At 42.8% G+C, this 16,318-nt stretch overlaps 1 protein-coding gene across 4 annotated transcripts in view; it reads right to left on the bottom strand.

Moving 5' to 3' along the window:
* Positions 1-16,318, bottom strand: part of dock9b (dedicator of cytokinesis 9b) — a 298,109-nt gene that overhangs the window by 19,674 nt on the left and 262,117 nt on the right. For all 4 annotated transcript variants that reach the window (XM_041198638.1, XM_041198635.1, XM_041198636.1 and 1 more), the window contains exons 46-49: positions 12,977-13,099; positions 11,243-11,356; positions 8,686-8,832; positions 5,975-6,185 (exon numbers count right to left, since the gene is read on the bottom strand). In XM_041198638.1, coding sequence (XP_041054572.1) covers positions 5,975-6,185; positions 8,686-8,832; positions 11,243-11,356; positions 12,977-13,099 — 595 coding nt within the window. The remainder of the gene's footprint in view (positions 1-5,974; positions 6,186-8,685; positions 8,833-11,242; positions 11,357-12,976; positions 13,100-16,318) is intronic.

Consider the following 16,318-nt stretch of genomic DNA (forward strand, 5'->3'; position numbering starts at 1 on the left):
ACAACGTTAGCAAAACATCTCTACTTTTATATTCCATTCACCTTGCAATAAATGGCAACATTCCACTTGCCTTCCTAATCACTTGCTGTTAACTGCACACTAACTTTTTGTGATTCATCTAACAGGACACCCAGATCCCTCTGTACCACAGTGTTCTGCAATCTCTCCCTGTTTAAATCATCGGCTTCTTTTCCATTCGGCCTGCCAAAGTTAACAAGTTCACATTTTCCTCATGTCCTCTCCGCAGCTTACTTTCCTGCCTTACTCAGCAAACTTAGCAACTGTACATTCAGTCCCTTAATCCAGTTCACTGATAAAGATTGTAAATAGTTGAAGCCCCAGCACTGATCCCTGTGGCACTCCACTAGTGAGAGCGTGTCAATCCAAAAATGACCCAATGAAAATAGACTCGACGACTGACCGCCCACAGCCCTCTGGAGTAGAGAATTCCAAAGATTCGCAATCCCATCAGTAAGAAATTGCTCCTCATCTCAGTCTGAAAGGGCTGACCCTCTTGCCCGAAGTATTTCTTAAAAGCGGAGAGAGAGCTGTGGATGTATTTGGAGGGAGCCTTGGAGTTGGGTCAGTGCAACTAAAAACCTTATCACAAGCGGGCAGGGTGAAGGGATAGATAAAAGGCCATAGTCAGAGGATTGAAAGGTGCAGATTTAAAAAAAATATATATTCTTTGACGGGATGGTGGGTGTCACTGGCAAGGCCAGCATTTGTTGCCCATCCCTGATTGCCCTTGAACCAAGTGGCTTGTGAGGCCATTTCAGGGGGCAGTTAAGAGTCAACCACATTGCTGTGGACCCAGAGTCACATGTAGGCCACAGGCCGGGTAAGGACAGCAGATTCCCTTCCCTAAAGGACATTTGTGAACCAGATTGGTTTTTACGACAATCATGGTCATCATTTCATGGTCATCATTACTGAGACTAGCTTTCAATTCTTGATTTATTAATTGAATTTAAATTCCACCAGCTGCTGTGGTGGGAATTGAACCCATGTCCCCAGAGTATTAGCCTGGGCCTCTGGATCACTAGTCCAGTGATATTAGCAGTATGCTACCCCCTCCCCCTAAATGGCGGTTGAAGAGATGGGGGTTAAAGAAGGGCTTGAAAGGTTGGCGGATGCCACAGTGATACAGTCAGTAAAGCAGATTAAGTATTGGAATTTGAAGGTAAAGGAATGTTAACTTAATGCTATCGGGATTGGGGAACTGATGTAGCATAATAGCAGGGTTTGAGGTGGTGGGAGAGCGGGACTTGGCGCAAGACAACCTATGGGCAGCCAAATTTGTGAAGAATGGAGATGGGATACCAGTCAGGGCTTTGGATTAATCAAATCTAGAGGTGAACAAGCAAAGTAAAATTGTAATCAGTGAATAATGACAGTAAGTGGAGACTGATAAATACACACGCACACACATAAACTAATTACATTTCATTTTAACGAATACTGAAGCATACCTGACGAGAAAATACAGACTGATGAATTTTTATGGGGTGTCATCAAATGATCATTACAGCATTAGTTACATGAAGTTCTGTGCAGAAGATAAAGCCAAGATCGTCATCATCTGGCACCATCCCATACCACCAGATATTGGATTACGGTAAGACATCTTTAATTACCCAACTGCAACGCATGACTGGGAAAGGCTGTGTGGCTCATAGATCATCTTGTTTCTACACTGCGACAGTGACTACACTTCAGAAGTGCTGCGCTGGCTGTCAAGCCCTCTGGGACATCCCGAGCTTACAAAAGGTGCTATATAAATGCAAATTCTTTCTTTTCACGGTCCTAGGTTTTTACTTCATTTCTTTGCTCGATAAGGAAGAATTCCACAAGGCATCCTTGTGGAGTTATTTTTATTCATTCAGGGGATGTGCGTGTTGCTGGCAAGGTCAACATTTATTGCCCATCCTTAATTGCCCTTGAGATTAAAAGAGTTTCAAATATCTTGTGTGATTCTTTCTCAATACCCTAACATCCAATCCTGATTCCTCCAAACAGATCATCCTGGCTTATAATATCACATCTTCATAACTCTCAGTATGGACTTATCAAGGGCAGCCAGCATGGAATTACTTATTAAAGGTGTTGCATAGCTGATTTGTTAGAAAAATACAAGCCTATAATACCAGAAGAAATGCAGCAATCAGGCGAGAAAATTGAGTGGTGGACAAGGGACAAGAGTTAGGGTGTTGTGTGGATTGGCGAAGGGTTGGAAAAGATGCATATCCGAGGCCCACTTTTATTCATTCTCAACTTGAATTCTCCTCTTCCTTCGGGTACCATATCCTAAGAATTTTTGGCAACCATGGACTTCCATTGGATTGGTCCATGATGATGCTTGGCAAAGTGCTGCAGTGGTTTGCTGGTGCTGTCTGCAATATGGCTGATCAGGAAACTCTCCCACTCTTACCCCCTGCCATTAGGCGTATTGGAAGGATTTACAGGCTGATAATTGACCTATTTGGCCGTGTTATGAATACACCTACCATGGCCAACAAATCCTCGAGTGGGACTTGAATCCAGAGCTTCTGGTCCAGAGGTAGGGACACTACCCACTGTGCCAGAAGACATCCTCCTCAAATTGAATACATTATCTAAATTTGCTGAGCAGCTTTGGCATGGAGGAGTGCTAAAGGCTTCAGAAAGACAGAAGGAGGTTATCAGGATGGGCAGGCTGATATAAATCCAAAGTAAGAACAGAAATGCTGGGAAAGACTCAGCAAGTCTGACAGCATCTGTGGAGAGAGGAACAGAGTTAACATTGTGAGTCCACGATGACTCTTCTTCAGTAGTAAGTTTGATTTAGTGGGGACAAGTGCAAGGTAACACACTTTGAGAGGACAAACAAGAAAAGGCAACACAGGAAAGATACTGAAGGGAGTAGATGAATATAGAGACTTCAAGACAAATATCCCGAATGTCTCAAGAGGATTTGAGTACAGGAGGAGCAAATTCTTGCTTCAATTGTATAGAACCTTGGTTAGACCACACCCGGAGTACTGGGTGCAGTTTTAGTCCCCTCTCCTTAGGAAGGATATTATTGCCATAGAAGGAGTGCAGCAAAGGTTCACCAGTTCTTGGGATGGTGGGACTGTTTTATGAAGAGATATTGGGGAAACTGGGCCTGTGTTCTCTAGAGTTTTGAAGAATGAGAGGTGATCTCATTGAAACCTACAAAATACTTAAAAGGGACAGATATGGTAGACACAGGTAAGATGTTTCCCTGGTTGGGGAGTCTAGAACCAGGGGACACAATTTCAAAATATGGGGTAAGCCACTGAGAACTGAGATGAGGGGAATTTTTTTTCCTCAGAGGGTTGTGAATATTTGGAATTCTCTACCCCAGAAGGCTGTGGAAGATCAGTCACTGAGTATATTTAAAGCAGAGATTGACAGATTTCTAAATACCAGTGAGGTAAAGGGATATGGGGATAGTGTGGGGAAAAAGGCATTGAAGTGGCTGATCAACCATGATCATATTGAATGGTGGAGCAGTCTTGATGGGCTGAATGGCCTACTCCTGCTCCTATGTGAGAGTTGTAGCTTGATAAAGCCATAAAAAAGTCAACAGCATTTTGTGTGTAAATAGATGCATTGAGTAGGAGGACAAACCAATGAGAAACATGTCCAAAACACTGGCTAGGCCTCAGTTAGGGCATAGTGTACAGTTTTGGAGACTCCATTCTAGAAAGGATATTAAAACTAGAGAGAGCAATGTAGATTCACCCAGGTGTGGCCAGGAATGAGAAGTTCTAGCTATGAGGAAAGACTTGAGACACTTGGACTATTTCTATTGAAGCACAGAAAGCCAGGAGGAAATTTTAAGAAAGGTTTGAGAAGTGATGGTAACGTGAACAGGGACAGGCTACTCTCTCTGGTGGGGGAGTCAGTGACGAAAATTCATCAACTCAAATTTTGACGAGAGCAAGAAGTTTCTTTCAACAGTGATTTTTCAGAGCTTGGTACCCACTGCCCCAGTGAATAGTTGAGGCAAAGATCACTGGGCCCTTTAAAAGGAAAATGCAATAAATAGTTGAAGCAGAAGAACAAACAGGGCTCGAGAACAGGAAACGAGGCACTGGGTTTAGTTTTGCATTGGTTTAACAGGAGTGCTAGCACAGATACAATGGGCCAAACGGCCTGCTGCTACACAATAAACTTGTACGGTTCCAGGCGCAGCTGATTTCTTATCCGAAAGTGTTTCTGGAAGTCCTAGAGTTGGGTTTTACAGCTTTTGGTGGGGTTGGGGGGGGGGGGGGGGAGGCGGAACAGAAAGTGAGTGGTCCAAACACTTTTGCAGTCTCAGTGCGGAGAATCAAGCAGTGGATGGCCAATCAGCGGCCGCCCAGCAGGAATGTGGGCAATTAGCGGTGTGAAGGGGGCGCTGCGTCCAGGCGGGCCTCTAGTCCGGGGCATCACGCGGCACGAGGGATTACGGTGTGAACAGGAAGTCGGCCACAGCTATAAATTTAAATGCCCTCCTGCCTTCTCACTCTCTCTTTATTCCTTACGGCAGCCTCAAAACAGTGAGTCAATGAAGTCTAAAAACGTACCGCCATCGCCAGCAGACTCTGCTGCTACGTGCAGCCGGGCTTCTGTTGGCAACACTTTTCATCTACCCTGCGCCGCCCGGTCACACCTGACGTAAGTCACTCCCAACCCTTTTCCTGTCCTGAGGCTCAGCGAACGGAGTGGGCAACGAAGAACGGCACACAACTGGGCTCTTCACAAACTCAATGGCTTGTTAATTGGTTATTTCAAAATGACCGGGCGCGCTTCCGACTTCAGCGCTCGCTCACTTTCCATAACATCAGAGGCTGGCGCGATGGATTGCCAACCTGAGGTCATCAAACTGTATCTTATGTTAGTGTGGACCTGAGGGTGCGGGGAGGAGGAAGGGGTGCGGGGAGGAGGAAGGGGTGCGGGGAGGAGGAAGGGGTGCGGGGAGGAGGAAGGGGTGTGGGGAGGAGGAAACTCGGCCCCTGTGTTACAAACAGCCCCTGGTTTTTTGGCATATGCGCCGGCAGTAGTAACACAATCCTTAAAGCGTTCACTTACTAAAATTTCTTCACAAGCTAAGAGTAAGGAAGACAGATTCTGCCATTGTAAAATATTGCATTCCCTTTTGAGGGAGCCAAAATTAAAATGAAAGGAATTATTAAGGAATTATTCTCTGGCTGGTGCTTTTCTGTGCCCTATTATTTAGGTTCGAATTTTTTTCAACCATTTTGGACAGCGTTTGGTCCCAGCTATAAACGGGATGGTCCAATGTGTGGGCAACATTTTCAAAAACGCTTACATCCTCTCTTGCAATTGGTTTTGTAGTGATCTGATAACTTTAATCTGGTGAAAAAAAAGTCATTTGCAGCAACTGCATAAATAAATTCAACTGGCCATACTTTGGGTACATGTTGCGGAGGTTGTGAGTTGTTTGACATCAAAACACAAAGAATAATTTCACTTTACTCAAAAGTTCAGACTATATCCATACAACAACCTGCATTTATGTAGCGCCTTTAACATAGTAAAAACGCTTCACAGGAGCATTGTTAGACCAGATTTGACACCAAGCCACATAAGGAGACAGCAGGGTAGGTGGCCAAAATCTTGGTCAAAGAGGTGGGTTTTGATGTGATTTTTAAAAGGAGGAGAGAGTGAGGCGAAGATGTTTAGGGAGGGAATGCTAGAGCACAGGGCCCTGGCAGCTGAAGGCACGGCCGCCAATGGGGTAGCCAGTAAAATTGGGGATGCTCAAGAGGCCGGAATTGGAGGAACACAGGCATCTTTGGCATGTTGCTGGCTGGAGGAGATTACAAAGATAGGGAGGGGCAAGGCCATAGAGGGATCTGAAAACACGGATGAGCATTTCAACGATATAGGTCAGCAACCACAGGGATGGTGAAGGAGTCTCCTGGGGGGGTGTTTTGACTGAGCAGTGAGAAATGGCACTTACTTGTTAGAATTGTTCTCCTCTTGCACTGTTGCTCAACTCCTCCTTGCTTCTTTCCAGAAATGGTGAACGGCATCTCAAATACAAACCGCTGAATATTGTGGCTTTTCTCGAAATCTGTTTTCCTGTCCAGCAACTCCTTCTCGTCGAGATATGGCGTCACATATGTCACTTGGATGTAGGCATATTTCGAGTCCAAGTCTTTTGGGTTGACCTTTTCAAAAATAATATAACTTCACTGGAGCAAATATAATCTGTGGCATTATGTCAAGGACAAGTTAACATTTTGACAGAGGAACGCATCTCAACTTAAAAAAAGAGGGGGTGCAAGACACACTGGAACAAACGAAGGCATTGTTCAAAGACATGTGGTGGTGAAAGGTGCTATATAAATGTAAATTCCCTCTTCTTTTCCAAGATGCTACCTTCCAAACAGGTTCAGCCTCAGTATCAAGCCAACTCCAACATCAGGTTAACTGGCCAATCCGCTCATTTGATATTTATGTGGTGAACGGCTATTGTTCGGACATTAGGCAAGTGGCAGTGGTATCTCCTGGGGTCAATGTGGTGGCCATGACTCTTTCTGCAATCAGACTGATGACCCCGATTTGGGGATGAAAGGCATAAATTTCACAGTTTGCAGATGAAACGAAACACTGAATTGCAGTAACCAATGGGAAGGGGGGGGGTGGTGGAGGCGTAGCAGTGATGTCACCCGACTAGTAATCCAGAGGCCCAGGCTAATGCTCTAGGGACACAGGTTCAAATCCCACCACGGCAGCTGACAGAATTTAAATTCAAATCAATAAAACCTGGAATTGAAAGCGAGACTCAGAAGTGGTGGCTCTGAAACTTTCATCGATGGTCATTAAAAAAAAAACCCATCTGGTTCACTAAGAGTTCGGAAGAAGTTATATTGGGCTCAAAACGTTAACACTGTTTCTCTGTCCAGAGATGCTGCCAGCCCTACTGAGTTTTTCCATCACTTTCGGTTTTGATTTCTGGTAGGCTAATGTCCTTTAGGGAAGGAAATCTGCCATCCTTACCTGTTCTGGCCTACACGTGACTCCAGACCCACAGCAAAATGGCTGACTCTTAACTGCCCTCTGAAATGTCCACTCGTTCAAGGACAATTAGGGATGGGCAACAAATACTGGCCTTGCCAGCAACGCCAATGTCCCACGAAAGAATAAAATAAGTAGGGCGAGTTAAATCTGAGGGCAGGCTGGGGAAATGAGCAGATACATGGCAGATGACATTTAACACAGGGAAGAGAAAAAAAGATTGTTGGGCTATAGGGAAGGAGCAGGGGCAGTGGGATTAATTGGACAACTCTTTCGAAGAGCTGGCATTGGCATGGTGGGCCGAACAAGCCTCTTTCTGTGCGGTAAGATTCTACGATTGGAGAATCGGGAGACCATGTTTGGCTAAATTAAGAGTGATTGCACTTGAAAGAAATTGAATTGGTTACAAAGCACTTTGGAACGTTGTTATATATAAGATGAGCGTGTACACTTGTGCAAATATGTCATTTTCTGATTGGCAAGGGAAGCATCTGATCTTCTCTCTGGACCTCCCTCCCGCCAACCTCCTGCAGTTCTGTGGGATCTCTGCATTCCTCTATTTCGGGAAACTTGTGAACCACCTATTTCCTTCCCTCCATCACTGGTGATAGAGCCCTGAAGTTCCCTCCTTGAACCTCTGCCCCTCTCTCTCCTTCGTTACCACGCTCCTTAAAATCTACCTCTTTGATTGTGCTTTTGGTCACCTGTTGGCATCTTGTTGTGTAGTTCAGTGTCAGATTTTGTTTGGCGAAGTACTTTGGGAATTTTACTACAGTAAAGGCACTATATAAATGCAAGCTGTTGTTGACTGATAGCTAGAGCTTGAGAAAGAGAGCAACTTCAGTCATTCAATTCACAGCCGAAGGGAGTTTTTCTCTAATTCATTCCTGGGGCACAGGCTTCGCTGGCTGGGTCAGCATTTATTGCCCATCCCTAGTTGCCCCTTGAGAAGGTGGTGGTGAGCTGCCTCCTTGAACCGCTGCAGTCCATGCGGTGTAGGTACACCCACAGTGCTGTTAGGGACGGAGTTCCAGGATTTTAACCCAGCGACAGTGAAGGAACGGCGCTATATTTCCAGTCAGAATGATGAGCGGCTTGGAGGGGAATTTGCAGGTGGTGGTGTTCCCATGTGTCTGCTGCCCTTGTCCTTGTTGATGGTAAAAGTCAAGGGTTTGGAAGATGCTGTCAAAATGATTCCATGTGGTGGAAATTCTGGTGGTGCAGCTAATGATGCACATTAATTCTTCTTACAATGGGCAGTAAGGATAGCTGTAAGTATTTATTAAATGCAGCGCCTTCCTTTAAGTCTTTTGCCAATTAGACTAGAGTCCTGTTTACCTCAGTTCTACTACATTTTTGGATCCAGAAAGTCTTTAACAAACCTTAAAAGTCTTTCTAATCAGCAATATGAATGTAGGAGTTACTAAGATTTTTTATAATCTTAAACAATAGCCCATGGCTTGGACGACTCATATCCTTCAGATATGTTGAAATTTTGGAAATTCCCGGACGGGCACCAGCTACATTCCCAAAGGGGAACAATGCATCAAAGCAGCAACAGGTTGCACAAGATTAAGTGATAAGGAAGAGCTTAAGAAGAGAGCAGAATTGTCAACGAAGGCAGACACTTTCAAACGCCGCTCTCCTCACCTTCCCATCATCGTAAATCATCCTCACGTTCTCTGAGCCAAACTTGTCCGAGTAAAGTTTCAGAAGTCGCTGGGAGATCTCAGACAGCTGGGTCAGTTTTGGCTCTTTGTAAATGTATTCCTTGCCGTCCTCGTCCTCAAAGAACCCCTGTGGAAAATAATGCTAAATAAGCCAGGTGGACATGTGAAAAACAAACACTCTCACTAAACAGATGTGTTGGTTGATGAAACAAAGTCGACTCAAAGACTTGAAAAAGACAAACAAAAGCAAACAAAAGATTCTCCAAATTTCCCCAAGTTGCAACTTTAAAGCCAACTGGTATTGAATAATTTTTGGAAGGAATAGCTGTGAAACATACAGCGATTCTCATCTCTTGTTGTATGTTATAAGGATTCAATCTGGCCAATGCCATGTTACCAAATAATTTTGGGTTTTTTTATCCAATACACTTTTCTAGTTCCTTTGGGGAGAAGAAGAATCTAGGTCTCATTTTATTTTCAGTGACAATAAGATGGGAACTCGGTGCCAGTTATATACAACAGCTTGTACTGCTCTTCAGGTTAATACAAAGTCAGAACATCAGACTCACAAAGCCTGGACATACGGAATTAATTACAAATCATACTTGGCAACCAAATTAATTGAAAATATCCAGAAAAGGTTAGATTTTAAAATAATGTATCGATTATGAAAACTTTTTTCCCCAACAGAACTTGAATGGTAGCTTTCTTTGGCTTTGAAGATTTGAGGTTAATTCTTCCCATTTCTGTTAAGCAAAGGATCAGTTATAAAAGTTTTAAATTTTGCTCAATGTCTGAGATTTTAATGACTTTTTTTTTCTTAAACAAGGTTTGGCTCTTGGATGCAAGTGCTGGTTCTCCAAACAATAAGCAAGGTTTTTGCAAAACTGTGCAAAGCTTTTGGCTGCCACAACACTCCCAGTGGCTCAGTAACAGTGGCCCTCAAAAGCAGTCCACGTTGTGTGACTCAGGTAGTATTTATCTAGATCCAGGTCACATTCGGGACCCAGTTGGTATGTTAAAAAAATCATGAACAGCACCAAAAATAGGCACAGACGGAAAAAGGAACAAAAGTTGGGCAAACTAAATACAGTACATGGAGTTAAACCAGTCTGAAGTGTAGACAAAAACAGTATATAACTGGGTGCACTAAGTATCACTGTACTAAGAGGATGATAATGGGTGATGTACAAGAATTTTATGAAGCATGGGTGATGTGCATTTTTCATAGACTGACAAAACTACCCACATCAAACCAGAGTGCCTCTAATGCAGCGAGCTTCACTGCATTATTTGTGATACCATTATTGATTTACCTCCGCATCTCTCTCATTGTCTGTAAACTGGTATTGCTACAAAGGTTAATAAAGACAAAGAACAAAATGATAATCACATTTATTCCTAGCAGTCACGGCAGAGGAATCACCTAAAACTAAAAAAAAACCACAGCAAACCTAACGACAAACAAAAAGAACCAAACTTGGCAATGTTTCAGTGAGTTTTAAGGCTGCGTGTATGATAATTCTTTTTTAACTGGGCTGGTGATTTATTAAATGTAAAGTGGACTGCAGGTTCAGCCAAATGTTTCCACTCCTCGACATGCACCACTACAAACAAGGCAAGGCAACGAGCGGATGGTGTTCCTACCACAGCACTTCTACCCTCAACATTTAGCTAGACGGTTATGATTGCAAAGCAGGTGACTTCAGACACAGACGAACAAGGCCACACCAAGGAACATTAAGTGCTCACAGCTTACACGATAGGACCTGAGTGCACAACTTACCGCTGCCTTTAAGAGGGGGAAAGAGTGGAAAGAATGTATTAATGAGATGCTGCAACTTAACATAAATGCTACAAGTAGCAAGGCATTTAGTAAACAAAGCATTTCAGACCAAAGTTTTAAAAAAAAAACCTTTGTTAATTAAGATTAAGAAAAGTGTTTACAACTTAAATCACCAATTGCTTTTAGCTCCCCCACAGTCTCCCGAGCACATTTCCACTTGTTTACAAGTTCAGGAATCATGTGTTGCTCCAACTTCAATTATGAACACCCTTAAATAAATTAAGCTGCGAGTATCTTGAAGGTTGCCAATGAGAATGAACAGAATAACAGGCAGAATCTTGCAGTAGAAAAGGAAGCCATTCTGCCCACTGTGCCTGTGCTGGCCCTTTGAAAGAGGTATTCAATTAGTCCCACTCCTCCACTCTTTCCCAAGAGTCCTGCAATTTTCACCCCATCAATTATATATCCAAGTTACCATTGATCATAAAAACTTTTTGCATCAAATACTCTCTCCCTCTGGTTCTTTTGCCAATTATCTTAAATCTGCGTCCTCTGGTTTCTGACCCTCCTGCCACTGGGAAGCAGTTTCCTTTTTCTTCACGCTGTCAAAACTTTCAGAAGTTTTAGCCAAAAACTGTCAAATCTTTTCAAAGGACAGATCAGTCCCCACTTTACCGCAGTAAAGTTTCAAGTTGCTCGCTGTAGAAACTAGTCAATACAGACATGAAATAGGAAGCAGAGAATCAATTACCTGCCCAAAAAAGGCAACCCGAAAGTAGGTGCCCAGCAGTCGTTTTCCTGTGTGGATAACTTCAGCGATTTTTTTGTAAGCTTGATGAAGAGTTTCGTAGAGATGGGCAAGTTTCTGCAAGGTATAGAGTAAAAAGAGTCAGATTGAATTTCCCCCCCCCTACAAATTCATTCAGCAAAAATTCAACAGGCAAAGAGATTACTTTTTCTCATTTTTTTCCTTTGACTTGAAGAGCATTATTAATTTACAAAGGATATTACAGCACCGAATCAGGCCATTCAGCCCAACTGGATCTATGTTGGTGCTGATGCTTTATACGAGCTTCCACTCTACTTAATCTCAACCTATCAACATGTCCTTCCAGTCCTTTCTCCCTCATGTGTTTATCTAGTTTCCCCTAAGATGTATCTATATTATTCACCTCAACCGCTCCCTGTGGTAGCAAGTTCCACATTCTCACCACTCTCTGGATAAAGATATGTCTCCTGAATTCCCTACTGGGTTCATTCGTCACCATTTAATATTTATAATCCTCTGGTTTGGATCTCCCCCACACATGGAATCATCCCTACATCATCCTCCTCCTTCATAATTACAAAGGCCTCGATCAGGTCATCCTCAATCTTCCCTTTACTGGAGAAAGGAGCCCCAGACTGTGCAGTGCCTCCTGATAGGTAGAGTATCTCAGTTCTTGCATTATCTGCGTAAATCCTTCTTTTCACCTTCTGTTATGATCTCAGTAGAGACCAGGAACGCATTCAATATTTTTTTTTAAGAAGCCGAAAACGCAGGTATTTATTAAAAGAAAGGAGCCAGAACATTTACAATTTAAACAAAAGAATTTTATCACACGAAAATCAAAAAGCGTGAACTATAATAACTACACTCTATCTTAAATAGTCAGTTATGATAAAGATAATAAAAATACAATGGACAGTTATTTATACTCCAAATTGAATATATTAATTAACTCCACTTTCCTTCTATGCCTGTTAACTTACACCCCAAAACCCTCAAGTCAGATCCTTATCAAAGCTTGGAAGATTAACCGCTTGATCTGGTTACTGTGTCAATGGGCTGAGGTTTCTTGGGCCTTCCATTTACTTCTGGCAAGGTGGTCCTTTCAAATATCGTCCAACAGTCCTAAAGTTGCAAGTTCCCCTTTTGACATAGGGGTCTCTGGCATCTTAAGTGTAGCCACCTCAGGTCAGAAGTCTCCTGGTTCTAAGATTCTTTAACTGTGGAGTTTTGTGTCTAAAGCTCTCTCGCTCCTCAGCTGGGCTATACCAGAAATTCAACTTCCTGTTACTGGAGTCCTTCAGTTAACAAGAGTTTTAGCTCTTTAGCCAACACCCAGAATTTCACCCAAATTTTCCTTCACTTCAGCTTGTTCTAAGCTCTAAACTGAACTGCTTGAACAGGGAACCACCCTGGAGAACCAACTCACCTCTATAACTAACTTGTTGACACTTTTTCCTATATTCATCGTCCAGGCAACCTGGTCACATTTACTGGCACGTTTTTTTTTTAAACCAGGATCCTGGTTCTTAAAGGGACCACCACCCACATAAAACATTTCTTTTTTCCTCCAATAGCATATGGGCCACCACATTTCTCTACATTTAAAACCATAAGCAGATTAATCTGGCATTAAGATACTATTTGTTGGAAGATTACACTTTGCCTGACTTGCCCATTTTTTTGGTTATTTTGTTTCATATCCTTGTAACTTACCTCAAATTCACGCCTTTTCTCATAAACCGGAATAATTAGCTTGTAGACATTAGAAATCAGCTCATAGCGTTCAGCCTTCCAAAGTCCATCCGCACATTGTTCCAACAATTCCATCAGCACGTCCTGTTCAAACATCAAAATTAGCAAGGCATCAGTATTTAGCATTCTGATGAAAAGTCATGGCCTCAAATGTTAACTCTTACTTCTCGCTCCACAGATGCTGCCAGTCCTGCTATTTCCAAGATTTTCTGGTTTTACTCCTCAGAGGTTGTACAGCAGAGAGAGACTTCAGCCCATCGTGCCTGTGCTGGCTCTCAGAAAGAGCTACCCAATTATCCAATATTCTCCCTGCTCCATCCCCGTCACCCTGATAATTTCCCCTTTTTCACTGTTTATTGAGTTCCCTTTTTAAAGTTAGCGTCAAATCTTCTTCCACCATTACTTCGGGCACTGTGTCCAAGACCAAAACGAGAAAGGTTATCTTCATTTGCTTGTTAGCCATGGCTCGGCGGGTAGCACTCTCACATCTTCATCACAAGGTTCCAGGTTCAACTCCCACTCCAGGACTTGAGTGCAAAAATCAAGGTGAGACTCCAGTGCAGTAATGAAGGAGTGCTACACTGTCAAATGATGCCATCTTTTGTTTGACACATTAAACCAACATATGTATCCAACAAACAACATCACTAAAAAGAGATTATCTGATCATTATTACATTTTATTTTTGTGGGAGCTTGCTGTGTGCAAATTGGCTGCTGTTTCCTACATTATAACAGCGACTACTTCAGTAGTATTTCATTGACTGTAAGGCACTTTGAGACATCTGAAAAATATAAATCCTTCTTTCTTTCTCAGCCCTTCCTTTGTCAATCACCTAAAATCTGTGTCCTCTAGATAACAACCCATCTGCCACTGAAACAGCTTCTCTCTATTTAATCTATCAATAGCTTTCTCTACGTCATTTAAAGTTTAACATTTCACTCTGTGAAAGGTGTTCAGAGTCTGATATGTATCTCCCAGTGACGCAATTCAGTCAATTCATAACTTAAAAAATGTGCTGCCTTTTCTTCATCTCACAATAACTGGACTGAACAGGTGACTGATTAATTATCAGATTCTGCCATTCTTACATTGTGCGTCAGGAATCTACAATTCAGCAAAGTCCCAAAAAATTGCTGTCAAAGTTGTGGCAAAGCTTTAAGCCATACAGAAGCAAATCTATTAATTACAATTGTAGAAGCATTTGCATGATATTTGCACTCATAAACCAAACTATTCATGTTGGAGCTCTATTTTACTCAGATCATTTTAAAATCTACACCAATAGCAACAAACACAATTAACTAAAGCTGCACGAACTACTTGAAACTTTGCAATACCCACCGCTCCCATCCGAGCAAAGGGGAAACAACCCCTGTCATTTTACCTTCCCCTTCCCCACTGACCAAGGGCCCAAATGCATCTTCCAGGTGAAACAGTAATTTACCTGTGCTTCCTTCAATTTAGTCTATTGTGCTCACTGTTCATAATGTGGTCTGCTCTACACTGGCAAGATCAAACAGGGATTGGGTGATCACTTTGTGGAATGCCTCCCAGTCTGATCTCTCTGTCCTTGGCCTACTGAACTGTTCCACTTTAGTTGTTTAATCTCTCCTGCCTCCCACCCTATCACAAGACTTCCCTTTTGTTCCTTACTCCCCTCCTCCCCCTACTTTTCCTGCCTCTGAAGTTGTTTAATACTTGTTAAATCTTTAACTTCTTCCAGTTCTAATGAAATGCCTGAGGCATTAACTCTGTTCCTCTCTCCATAGATGCTGCCAGAACTGCTGAGCATCTTCTCTTTTTATTTCAGGTTTTCAGCATCTGCAGTAATTTGCTTCAGTAACAATAATCAAAAAATGAGAGTGTGGAATGAGAGAGAATGGGAACATATCCTTAGCCTTGCTTAACATTCCCCACCAGCCCCACACAAACTGCCCCCCACTGCTGGGGGTGACCCTCATACCCTTTTCTGTCATCCTGTTCCTCTGATACCTTCTCCTCCTTCGAGCATCTCACCTTTTTCCAGCCATCCATTGAAATCTTTACTTTCTACCTCCTTCACGAATCCCAAATATCCTGCCCGAGCAACTCTTCATCCTTGGTGACTCCAATCTCCATCTCGACTCCTTTCGCCCTCCTCTTGAGCCACCCCTGATTTTAATTGCACCACCACTGATGGCCATGCCTTCAGCTACTTGGGCCCCAAGTCCTGGAACACCCTCGGCTAAACCCCTCCACCTCTCTCACTTCCTCTAAGGTGCTCTTTAATGCCCAACTCTTTGTCCAATATTTCCTTAGGCGGCTCAAGCATTTCTGAGTAGTTAATTCAATCCAACTGTTGATTCAATCCAACTGTTGATTCAATCCAACTGTTGATTCAATCCAACTGTTGATTCAATCCCAAGCCAGTTGGTGAAACATGAAACTGATACTTTTCTTGATAATAGGTTTATCTACAGAATGCAGCATTACATACAATCTGCTTCCTACCCACTACCCCTGCATCCCAGCAGTCTCTCTTTTCAAGTCAAAAACAGAAATACCTGGAAAAACTCAGCAGGTCTGGCAGCATCGGCGACGAAGAACAAAGTCGACGTTTCGAGTCCTCATGACCCTTCGACTTTTCAAATGTCCAGGTACTTAATTAAACAATCCCCTTCACCTGTGTATCTTAATATAATTAATGTATCATAACAGATATTATACAGGCAGATACCTGGCTGGAGCATCGATACCATCACCTTGAACAAAATGCTGGATTATTGTGTCCAATTCTGAGAACCATACTTTGGGAAGGATGTCAAGGCCTCGGAGCTGGTGGATGAGAATGTTACCAGGGCAAGGGACCTTGGTCACAGGGGGGCTGGAGAAGCTGGGACTGTTCTCCTTAGAGCAGAGTAAGTGGAAATTTAATAGAGGCGTTCAACATTATGAAGGATTTTCATCTGAACTGGAAAGCACTGCCTAAAAAGTCTGTGGAAGCAGCTCCAATAGTAACCTTTCAAAAGGAATTTATGTAAATACATGAAAAGGGAACGAAAATGCAAGGCAATGGTTAAAGTATGGTGGAAGCAGGGGGTGACGAACTGGAAAGTTCTTGCAAAAAGCCTGCACAGATATGAAAGGCTTGAATGGTCTCATTCTGTGCTGTTTGATTCTTAACCCCCATGCAAATTAATTTGGTAATGGGGCACTGTCTGGAATCATTAATGCAGTAGCACAAACTCCCTGTTAGTGTGTCATGCCAAAGTTTATTTTTTAAAACTGCAAAGTAAGCTTCCAATCAACAAAGCAACGATC

The sequence above is a fragment of the Carcharodon carcharias genome, chromosome 11 (assembly GCF_017639515.1).
Source record: "Carcharodon carcharias isolate sCarCar2 chromosome 11, sCarCar2.pri, whole genome shotgun sequence".
Taxonomy (NCBI): Eukaryota; Metazoa; Chordata; class Chondrichthyes; order Lamniformes; family Lamnidae; genus Carcharodon; species Carcharodon carcharias.